Source organism: Ammospiza caudacuta, chromosome 9 (genome assembly GCF_027887145.1).
Source record: "Ammospiza caudacuta isolate bAmmCau1 chromosome 9, bAmmCau1.pri, whole genome shotgun sequence".
In the NCBI taxonomy this organism is placed as follows: Eukaryota; Metazoa; Chordata; class Aves; order Passeriformes; family Passerellidae; genus Ammospiza; species Ammospiza caudacuta.
Window position 1 is genome coordinate 435,506 of NC_080601.1, and position 12,065 is coordinate 447,570.

Sequence of the window (12,065 nt, forward strand, 5' to 3'; positions counted from 1 at the left end):
AGGGCGCTGCAGGGAAGGGGGCTGTGAAAAACTCCAATCACTTGGGGTTCTTTAAATTTTAAAAGTTTAATAGTAATAAAAGGGCTATAAAAATAATAATATAATTAGAATAATAGTAATTTGGACAATTTGGGTTAGGACAATACAAGACAATAAAAACAAAGAGTTACAGACAGTCCAGGCACCTCTTTCTGGGCAAAATAAGCCTGAAAAAGGAGCCACATTAACAGAGGATTAACCCTTAAAATCAACAGCCTGTTGCATATTCATACACCTCATCCATGATGCATAAATTCCATTCAAACACAGGATTCTGTCTGGGCACTGTCAGCTCCTTCCTCTGAATCCTGAGTCTTCAGGGCTGAGCGAGGTGGGAAGAACTTGAAATGGATAATTCTTTTTTTCTGAAAGATTTGGGTGTCCTGTGGCTGCTGTCTGGTGTGAGTCCTTTCTTTAAAAAAAGTATCTTACCTGGGATGGTTCCTATTTTAACATTATGTTATAACCTAAAACTTTATTTAACATACTACTTAAAAAATTAATACAGCACAACTTTCTAACACAACACAGATAATATTCACTTGGATATTTGCAAAAAGCCAATCATAAAATATGCATTTTTCACCGTGGCCCAGCCGAGGGTATGGTGGCAGGGCTGTGCTGTGGGTTCTCCGTCCATGGATTCTCTGTGCCTGTAGATGGCACCTTTTCCTCTGCTGAGGAAGAAAGAATGAACCCAAAGAGGGGAGGGAACAATTTCGGAGGGGAAATGTGCTCCAGGTGTGTGGCATGAGGAGCCCCAGGGTGGTCCCACAGGTGTCCCCCCTCACTATTGATCCAAATCATCTGGATCATCGCTGAACCCTCTCCAAGCTCAGTGAAAAGCGCTTCCAGCTGCTCCAAATGGGATTTTTTACCCCCATTATTAACGCCCCTAACCGGCCCAGCCTGGGTGCTCTCGGGGCCCCTAAGAGGGGACAATTCTGCAAGGTCTGGGCTGAAAAGGTGAGCCCAGTTTCTGCCCCTCCTGCCATCTCCATGAGATCAATTTGAAACCCAGCACTTCTCTATTTCTAAATATAAAAGCAGAACAAACCCAGCTGCTCTTTCTGTTCTTTTCTTCTCCAGAGAGAGAATTCCAGCGCTCCCTGAGCTTTGCTTGGCTTTCTCACCAACTTCCTTCACCCAGAAATTCCTAAAAAAACCAGCGTGATCCCAACATTGGCCCTAAAATCCTGTGTGAAATAGACCTGGAAATTAATTTCACACTGGAAAAGCCAGCTCAGTGTCAGCCGCAGCACAGGTGGCGGTGGAAAAGAAAACTCCAGGATGGCTCTAGAAATTAATTCTGTGGCCTGGATGGGAGGGAGCTGCCACCACCCCAACCCACCCTGCACCTGGAATGCTGTGGGAGAGGGAGGATGCCCCCATTCCCCTGGGGCTTGGGGTCTGGGGGGACAAAATCCCCCCCAAAATGGGAGCAGGGGGCATGGGCTGCTTGTTCCTGAGCACAAAACAGCCCTGCACGTTTACACAGGTCATATTTACTGAAAAATGAAAAGAAAAAAGGGTGCTGGTTTGGGAAAGCACTTCCAGGGACCCTTGTGGGAGACTCCTGTGTGAGGAAATGACCGATGGCACCGCATTCCACGGGCTGCTCGTCCCTGCAGACCCCGGAGGCCGTGGCAGAACGTACTTGATAGCAAGCAGAGCCAATTCAGGGCCCGAGCAGGGCAGTATTTTGCACATTTCTGTGCTTCACCTGCTTTCCGTGCGGTATTTCGTGTGTTTAGAGGCAAATGGTGATCCCAGCTCTCAGAGGCAGAGGGAGCTGGATGAGGGAATGCTCCGAGCCTGGGTGGGAAACGAGAGGGGGAGCAGCCCTGCAGAACAATTTCAAGGTTGAGTGAGTGGTGCCAGGAGGCTGCGAAAGGCTCTGCTGAGCTGCTCTGTGCTCACAGGCAGCGTGGACAAGGGATCTGCCTCCAAAATAATCAGGTTTGCCTGTGATGGGGCTGTGCAGAAGGGCTGGGATAGCAGGGAGGGTGTCCCAGCCCTGCAGCTTTGGGTTTGGTGTTAATTGAGATCCCAGCAGCGTCTCCCTGCTCACAGAGCATCCCTTTCTTCTGCTGCCCTTTTCCCAGCCCTGAGCCTGTGGAAAGGCACAATTCCCTCAGGCTGGCTCTCAGGGCGCCATGGATTGCTCCAGCTGGGGAACAGCAGCTCAGGGAGCCCTCTGAGCCTGCACACTGCCCTGCCTGATTGAAACCAGCCCTGACAGGGACGTGCAGAGCACAAGATACTGAATTCCTGGGGGGTTTGTGAGCCTGGGCACTGAAATCCCCCTCGATGGGAAAGGCTGCAGCCTGTTTTCCATTGGGAATGGGAGCCCAGGACAGGGGGAACTCAGCCTTGTAAAAAACATCCTCAGACCAGTTGGGATGTGAGCAGAAATCCATGGTGTGAAGCCAAGGCACAAGGACCTGCCACAGGAGAGGTGTGCACCTTTTAAAATAAAAATCCTGACCTGAATTCATCAGGAGAGGCCCTGAGTGAGACATCACCTGTGCAAAGTCACAGCAGCTGCAGGCACCCGGGCCTGAGGCACACCTGCACCTGCGGTTCTGCTTTGGTTCCTCCCTTTTTTTGGGCATTTTCCCTCCTCTTTAACTCGCTGGCTCTGTGGGGTGAGCACGGCGCGACGATGGAGAGGGCAAGGAAGGGATGGAGAGCCCAGGGGGGACAGGAACCCCCCAGATCAGGGTGCTCAGAGCCCCAGCCAGGTCACACCTGCACCCTTTGCACTCCTGGTGACCCCCAGGTTGGTTCCTGCAGGAACCTGACCCAGCCCAGGTGTGATGGGAGGGAATCACCTGCCAGCACCTGAATTGGCTGCAGAGAGCTCATTGCATTCAGTTGTTTGCCAGAAACTGTGGGGTTTAACCCCAAAGCAGCCGTGCCAGGGCTGCCAAGTGCCTGCAGCTGGGCCAGCTTTGGTGTTCCTGGTCCTGCCCCAGCTTCGGGAGGACCAGGAGCAGAGCAGACCTGTGCCCAATTGCAGCCAATCAGCCCCAGAGCTGTGCTGATGGTATAATTAGAAGAATTAAGGCTTAATTACCCCCTCCTGCTGCTGCAAGGGGTATTTGCCTGCTTGTTCTGCAGGAGGTGAGTGGAGGGGAAGGGTCCCAGGCCATGGTAGGGGGGTGGAACGAGCTGATTTTTAATGTCCCATCCAATCCAAACCATTCTGTGATCCCCAGGCAAGGCTCGAGGATGGGCTTTGACAGCACAAACTGTGCTTATTTAGCATTTTAATCCAAAATGGTTGTGACGGGGTGGTAAAGGTAAAGCTCCCAAAGCCCTGCCAGGAATGTGGATTCACCCCTGGGTGCGAGGCTCGGTGTCACTGCAGGTGCATTTTGTGGCTCTGTCCCTTCCAGGGCGGCAGGAAATGCGGTGAAACGGGGGCGTTTGGCCATTTTCCCCAAAACTGCTGGTGGAGGTCTCGGAATGGGGGGACACGGAAGGGCTTGGCGGGGATGGGCAGGTACAGGCTCCGGGGGAGCAGCGGCTGGGCTGGAACCTCCATCCGTCCGTCCGTCCGTCCGTCCGTCCGTCTGTCCGTGCGTCTCTCCCGGCAGCCGTGCCCGGATCGCTTTCCCCGCGCTCATCCATCATTCATTTCCCCGCTCCGAGCCCTGCCAGCTGCTCCCGCGCACAGGTCAGAGAAACAACAAATATTTAACAACAGAAAAAACCCCTTTAAAAAAAACAGAGAGAAAACCCCAACGCGAACGGAACGCGCCGAGGCGGCGCAGTTGAACTTTGCGCACCCGGGATGAAGTTGGGCTTGGGCGGGCGGGGGCGAGCGGGGATTTTGGGGCCTGGAGGGGTCGGGAGGGGGACAAGGAGGAGTTTCAGCGGTGCCGAATTGGCGGTACCTGGCGAGGGGCGCTGCGCCGCCCGCGTCAGTGCATCCCTCCCCTTCCTCCTCCTCCTCCTCCTCCGCGGCTCACGCAGGGCGCAGGGGGGGCATGGGGGGTCGCCGCTGACAGCACCGGGCTCCGAGACAGCACCGCAGGTAATGCCCCGCCGCTCCTCCCCGGGGTTTATCCACCCGGGCGGGATGCGGGGGATGCGGGCATCACCCCTGCGCGGGCATCACCCCCTTCCCTTCCCGGGGCGCTTCTTGCCGCGTTCCCCCTTCCCGAACCTCCCCGCCTTGCTTTAAACCAAAATAACCTCTTGTAGTGCTCTCATTGCTGTTATTCCGGGCGGGGGTCTCGCCCAGCGCCGCGGTTCCTGCGCCCAGCCTCGGTCGCTTTTCCCCAAAATCCCCGCTGTGAACGAGCGGCCGTGCCCGCTGTCCCGCGCCCAGCCCCGGCTCCCCGCCCGAGTTCGGGATCTGCCGGGAGAGCCGCAAAGTTTCTGGGACGAGCGGGGCTGGAACTTCGTCCCGGCCGTGGGATTTTCAAATCCCCTCCCAGCATCGCATGGGGATGGGAGGCGAAGCCCTTCCGAGCGCCCAACTTGCCCTGAGCATTTGGAGAAAGCACTTTATTTTATTTTATTTTATTTTTCCCCCTCTGATTCTTTACTTGCTGCAACCCTCAAAACCTGCAGTCCTTCTCCTCTTTACATTCCATTCTCTCTCTTCACATTCTCTCCTTCCCCACATCGCCTTTCCCAGCCATCGGCTGGAGGAGAGGGATGCTGGAACGGGACGTTCCCCGTGCTGATGTGTGTTCTCTTTGTTGTGGGGTTGTGGTTTTTCCCTTGCTTTTTTCCCTTCCCTTTTCCCTTTTTTCCCCCTTTTCTTCCATTTTTTTCCCCTTTTTCCCCTTTTTTCCCCCTTGGCAGCGCTGGCTGTTCACACCGAGCCCGGGATCTCCCCGGAGCATCCTGCAGGAGCCCGGGATGCTCCGTGCATGTGGGATGGAGCTGCTGCACTGAAACGCTTTAATTTTAATTTTTTTTTTTGTTTTTGTTTTTTTGGGGGGGTGTGAGCCGGGGATGAAGCACTCCCGTGGGATTTGTGCAAATCCAGCTGGTTGTTTCGGCAGAGTGAGTTTTACCTCTGTGTCTCCTTCCCTGCTGTCCTGGGGAAGGAGGGGAGGAGAAAATCCCTGTGCAGTTCCATTTTCCTTCACCATCCCGTTCCCTCCCTCCCTCCGTCCGTCCCCAGCACAAAGCTCTCTTTCTTTTCTGGAGGACTCGTGAAAAATACAATGTTTAAAGCGTGAGTTGTAAAACGTTATCTTTGTGGGAAACCGTAAAAATTGACGCTGCCCCTTCTTTTATTTTATTTTTTATTATTGATTTGTACATTTTTTTTTGGCGATAAGTGGGAGCAACGGTGTTTGGATGAGGTGGGAGCTGGGGAGGGCTCTGTCCCTTTGCTCAGGAGCATCCCCTGGGTGCAGCACCAGAACCATTCCAGCTGAAATCATCTCCAGAGGGATGCCCAGGGCACGGCAGCTCCTCTGGGCAGGGAAAAAGGGGCAATCCTGAAAACCCTACAATCCTGCCATGCTGAGCAGCCGGAGGGGAAGGACCTCCTAGAAAGGATTCCCTTTATGGAGTTTCCTGGGTGCCCAGTGCAGATGGTCGGGAGCACAGATTGGTTTTGGATTTAAGGCGCTTTGGGCTGTGGGGCTGTTCTGTGGGGTGTGAAGCATCCCAGCCGCTCGCAGCCAGGCCGGCGGAGCTGCAGCACCCACAGCTCCATGAGCGACCCAAAACTTCCCTGCTTTCCCCACTGCACCATCCTGCTTCCGCCAGTCACACTTGCAATAATGCTGCAGGAAAAATAGGATAATCTGGGGGGTTTTGTGGCCCAGCACCTACAAAATTCCTGCCTTTGTGCTGGTGTGGTTATCTGACTCCATTTCAGGGTGTAGAAATGGGCAGAAACTGGGAATTCCAATGGTTAGGACACAAATCTTGCAGATATCCTGGATCTTGGCAGGGATCTTGGCAGGGATTTGGTAAAGACCAGGGGCTGGGCATTTATCCATGGGCTTGATGCTTCAGTGTGACAGGAGATGTTTGTTCATGGGTTTCCTCCAGTGAGGAAGGAGAAATTGGCAGGAGAAATAGAGTCATTTTGGGGGTTTTGTGGCCCAGCACCTACAAAATTCCTGCCTTTGTGCTGGTGTTGTTACCTGACTCCATTTCAGGGTGTAGAAATGGGGGAAAACTGGCAATTCCAATGGTTAAGACCCAAATTTTGCAGATGTCCTGAATCTTGCCAGGGGTTTGGTCAGGGTGGGAATTTATCCATGGGCTTGATGTTTCACTGTGAGCAAGAGATGTTTGTCCATGGGCTTCTTCTAGTAAGGCTTTTAATATTGTTGCAGGAATAATAGGGTCATTTTGGGGTTTTTTGTGGCCCAGCACCTACAGCCTTTGTGCTGGTGTCATCTGACTCCATTTCAGGGTGCAGAAATGGGGGAAATGGGGAATTCCAATGGTTAAGACCCAAATCTTGCAGATATCCTGGATCCTAACAGGGGTTTGGTAAAGACCAGGGGCTGGGGTGGCATTTATCCATGGGATTGTTGCTTCAGTGTGGGCAGGAGATGTTTGTTCATGGGCTTCCTACAGTAAAGCTTCTAATATTGTTGCAAGAAAAATAGGATTATTTGGGGGTTTTTGTGGCCCAGCACCTACAGCCCTTGTGCTGGTGTTATCTGACTCCGTTTCAGGGTGTAGAAATGGGGAAAACTGGGAATTCCAATAGTACAGGAATTATTACAGAGTTTTTGTGGCCCAGCACCTGCAAATTCCTGCCTTTGTGCTGGTGTTGTTACCTGACTGCATTTCAGGGTGTAAGTTCTGCATCTGAAATGGGGAAAAAACTGGGAATTCCAATGGTTAGGACCCAAATCTTGCAGATGTCCTGGATCTTGCCAAGGGTTTGGGCAGGGTGGACATTTATCCATGGACTTGATATTTCATCTGGGCAGGAGATGTTTGATCATGGGCTTCCTCCAGTAAAACTTCTAATATTGTTGCAAGAAAAATTGGGTCATTTTGGGGTTTTTGTGGGCCACTACCTACAGCCTCTGTGCTGGTGTTATCTGACTCCATTTCAGGGTGTAGAAACTGGTAATTCCAATGGTATAGAAATTATTACAGAGTTTTTGTGGCCCAGCACCTACAAAATTCCTGCCTTTGTGCTGGTGTTGTTACCTGACTCCATTTCAGGGTGTAAGTTCTGCATCTGAAATGGGAAAAATTGGGAATTCCCATGGTTAGGACACAAATCTTGCAGATATCCTGGATCTCGGCAGGGATTTGGTAAAGACCAGGGGCTGGGCATTTATCCATGGGCTTGATGCTTCAGTGTGACAGGAGATGTTTGTTCGTGGGTTTCCTCCAGTGAGGAAGGAGAAATTGGCAGGAGAAATAGAGTCATTTTGGGGGTTTTGTGGCCCAGCACCTACAAAATTCCTGCCTTTGTGCTGGTGTTGTTACCTGACTCCATTTCAGGGTGTAGAAATGGGCAGAAACTGGGAATTCCAATGGTTAGGACACAAATCTTGCAGATATCCTGCATCTTAGCAGGGGTTTGGGCAGGGTGGGCATTTATCCGTGGGCTTGATGTTTCAATGTGGGCAGGAGATGTTTGTTCATGGGCTTCCTCCAGTAGGACTTCTAACAATGTGGCAGGAGAAATTGTGTCATTTTGGGGTTTTTGTGGCCCAGCACCTACAAAACTCCTGCCTGTCATCTGACTCCATTCCAGGGTGTAGATTCTGCATAATGAACTGCTGTCATTAATCCCAATAACTCATTAACCCAACAATCCATCCCTGCTGCACACCTTTGTCTTCCCATTCCCCCCCCTGCTCTCTGGGGCTGCTCCTTGGCACTGAGGTGTGAAAGCAGCCAGGACTGCTTGATTTGGATGAGGCAAGAGATGGCCTGAGAGCCTTTGCAGCTCTGCTTCATCAGTGTGAAGGGGTTTCTTTATTTTGTTGTATTTTTTTCACCCTTCTTCCGTAGCATCCCTTTCCCCCCTCTCTTTCCAAGATCTAAAATCCCAGTTACCATAGGCCTGAACAAAACGGCCCTGCTGCTTTTCCTTAGTGCTGCAAACTGCCAGCCTGGAGCTTGGGGGCAGATGGAGGCCCTAAGGGAGAGGGGATGAAATCCCACAGACGGAGCCCTGGGCTTTGCTGTGTTCATTCCCAGTTTTGGAGCAGCCCAGGAGCCTCTTGGCTCGGTCTCCCTGCCCCATGCCAGCCCTCCTCCTGGCTCAGGAGCTGCTGCTCCAGCTGAAGAGAGGTTTTGTGATGGAAAATGGTTGCTATGATGCCTGTGGTGACTAGCAACCAGTGCTGGAGGCTCCCTTGAGCCAGTGCTGCCCCACTTACAAGGGAAGAAATTGGGAATTCCTGCTTTTCTCTCCCCAAAAGTGAAGTTTCCCTTGCCATGGAGGGGTGGGTGGCAGTGCCTGATGCAGCAGGGAGTGGGGGCTCTCTTTCCAAAGCTCCCAGGGTGTTATTTTAGCATCCCATGGGTGCAGCAGTTGAGTTGGATGCACTGTTTGGCTTTTCCTTGGAGATGCCACAGGTGTGGTGGAATGTTTGAGTGTTCCTTATGCAGAGCTGGGGTGTTATTGGGACTGTCTTGTGTCAGGGGCTTGGAAACCCATGGCATTCCCCATGGCATTCCCAAACCCACGGCATTCTCCGTGTCATGGGACAACCTATGTCATTCATTCCCAAACCCCTGACATTTCCCATGTCATTCCCAAGCCCATGTTCTTTTCCATGGTGTTCCCTCAAGCCCATGTCATTTCCCATGTCATTCCCAAACCCATGGCATTCCCCAAGTCATTCCCCAAACCCCTGTCATTCCCCCAACCTATGGCATTCCCCATTTCATGGGAAAACCCATGGCATTCCCCATGGCATTCCCCATGTCATTCCCAATGCCATTTCCAAACCCATGTCATTTCCCAAGCCCATGTCATTCCCAAACCCATGGCATTCCCATGCCACTCATTCCCAAACCCATGGCATTCCCCATTTCATGGGAAAACTCATGTCATTCCCAAATCCATGTCATTCCCTTGTCATTTCCCAAGCCTGTGTCATTTCCCAAACCCCTGGCATTCATTTCCAAACCCATGGCATTCTCAAACCCCTGTCATTCCCCATGTCATTCCCTAAACCCATGTCATTCCCAAACCCATGGCATTTCCCATGTCATTCCCCATGGTATTTCCAAGCCCATGTCATTCCCCATGTCATGGGACAACCCATGTCATTATCCATGGCATTTCCCAAACCCATGTCATTCCCAATTTCATGGGAAAACCCATGTCATTTCCATGGCATTCCCAAACCCATGTCATTTCCAAACCCGTGTCATTCCTGGTGTCATTCCCAAACCCGTGTCATTCCCCATTTCATGGGAAAACCCATGTCATTGCCCAAACCCCTGTCATTCCCCATGTCATTTCCAACCCCATGTCATTTCCTCTGTCATTCTCCAAACTCCTGTCATTCCTTATGTCATTTCCCAAACCCATGTCATTTCCAAACCCATGGCATTTCCCATGTGATGAGACAACCCATGTCGTTACCCATGGCATTTCCCAAAGCCATGTCATTCCCAATTTCATGGGAAAACCCATGTCATTCCCAAACCCGTGTCATTCCTGGTGTCATTCCCAAACCCATGTCATTCCCCATTTCATGGGAAAACCCATGTCATTCCCAAACCCGTGTCATTCCCCATGTCATTTCCAACCCCACGTCATTTCCCAAACCCGTGTCATTCCCAAACCCATGGAACTCCCCAAGGCCCTGTCATTTCCAGCTCCATGCCATTCCCCATGCCATTCCCAACCCAGCCCAGCCTTCCTGCAAGGACTGGGCAGTTCAAAGCTGGCATTTCCTCCTGGGCCTGGGTTTTTGGTGAAACGATGCCCCGGTGTCATTCTGCAGCTAATCTTTGTTTCCTGTGGGAAAGCAAATGTCTGGAAGCACCAAGCAAAATACTTTAATACTTCCACTCCTGCCCTTGGTTTAAAATGGGAATAAACTGCTGGAAGTGAGGGAAACTTTTGGGTGTTAGGTAAGGAGCAGCCCCAGCTTTTTCCCTGGAGGAAGAAAGGTTTGAGTGCCCCAGCTGGGGAGTGCAGAGCTTTGTGGGGAGAAAACATTCCTGTCTCAAACCTCAGCTTTGGTTTTGGGGTGAAAAAAGGAGAGAAAGGGTTTTCCATGCTCTTTTCTCCTGCAAACTCCCTCTCAGGTGGGTGGTGACAGGTGCCAGCAGCTGTGTCCCTTATTCCCTGTGGGAATCCATATTCCCCCTTCCCTGTGCAAGCCAATATCCTGGCCTGTATTTATTTAACAGGGAAATTTTATTTCCTTTCACCACAGGGAATAGAAAGCAAAAAAAAAAAAAAAAAAAAATTAAAAAAAAAGAAGGGGGCAAATTTTTTCACTGGGAACAAATCTCATTTTCAAGAGTCCTGACAAAATGAGCCATAAAATTACAATATTTCAAAGTGCTTTGTAATTCTAGCGTGGATGGCTCTTCATCATGGAATCTGAAAGCTCAGAAAATATAAAACTCATTAGATTAAAATAAACCACCTACCGCACAGGAGAAAAGCTTATTTATCAATATCAATTTACTTCTGATTACCCTGTTCTGCAATTTGTTATTTTTGGGAATTATGATTTGGGTATGGCTCACGCCAACACGGGGGTGGGAATAAAAAAAATAAAAAAAATAAAAATCAAGATTAACTTGTAATTTATTTTTTTTTAAATTTTGAATTGTGCTTATTGTAAAACCCTGGCCAAGAGGCAATAATGAGGAGAAAAGGTGAATTTCTAGCAGTGCTGTTTTTGAGGAGCAGAGGGGAAGCAGGGAAGCAGGAGAGGCTGGTTTTTTGGTGTGAGGGGTGGTGCTAGCCATGTGCTTGGCCAAAGGGGATGCCAGGGGTGGTGTTTTGGGATGTGGGGTGGGTGGTGGTCCTTGCTGGGCCAGCTCCTGGCTGCTCTTCCAGGGTGGCCCCAGTGATGGAGGAAGCCTGGGATATATTTTATGAAAAATCTTTTTGCTAGGATTTTTTTTTATCCTGAGAAGCTGAGAAGCCTCAGAATTAAAAATCCTAGTGAAAAGATTTTATGTGAAATATGTCCTTGACACAGCTGGGGACATCCTGGTGACACCTCAGGTATCTCCATCCCACTTCCCACATCCAATCCTCTGGGAGGGCACTGCTGTCCCTCTTTGGGACACTTCATTGCAGGAAAAGGGGAGTTTTTGGGGAGGCACCCCAAGTTCTCTCCTGTGGCACTTTGGGAGGTTTGATTTACGCTTCCATTCACGGAGCGAGCGGATGGAATCCCGAGGCTTGAGCAGCTTTGGAAATCATCATTCCTTTGGAAATTCTGAGGCTTGAGCTTTGAAGCCCTGGATTTGTTTGCACTGTGGTGTTTCCTCAGCTTCCCATCTCTGGAGGCTCTGTGAGCAGCTGCCAGTGGAGGGGAAACCTCTGGTTTAACATCAGAGCCTTGGCAGGCAGGAGGAGACAGCACCTGAGCTCCCAGGGACATTGTCATGCTGGGAACTGCACAGAGTGCTTCCTCCAAAGAGCCTCTTTCAGGCACAAGGTGCAATTTAATCTGCTCTTAGTCACAATTTTTTAAGTTCTCCTCAGAGACTCCTGGATCCCGTTCCTTAAATGTGCAATATTCGAGTGAGCCGTCTCGAAGAACCAGTGAAGAGCTGCAATATTAATGAAGACAGAGAAAATCAAAATGACATTTCAGGCAATTACTGACATAATGAAGTGACTGACTTGGAATATCCAATATTTAGATTTATCATGGCACTCGAAAGGGGATGCTGTCAGCTGCTTTTATTCCTACATCACATAAATTGTTTCTCCACTGCCCTGGTGCTTTTTAAACACGGGCTGTGAAGCTGGGAAATCATGTTCACGCTCACTTGGGCTGATAGTGGTGCTGCTTGAGAAGAAAGTTAGTGCTTTCCTCTGGCATTCTGGCACTGCAGAAGGCACGGGAGCTCAT

General features: G+C 50.6%; 1 protein-coding gene across 1 annotated transcript in view; it reads left to right on the plus strand.

Annotated features, from left to right (window-relative positions):
• Positions 1-1,634: 1,634 nt before the first annotated feature.
• Positions 1,635-12,065, plus strand: part of CDH23 (cadherin related 23) — a 223,341-nt gene continuing 212,910 nt past the window's right edge. Inside the window, 1 exon segment of the mRNA XM_058810630.1 lies at positions 1,635-1,692. Coding sequence (XP_058666613.1) covers positions 1,635-1,692 — 58 coding nt within the window.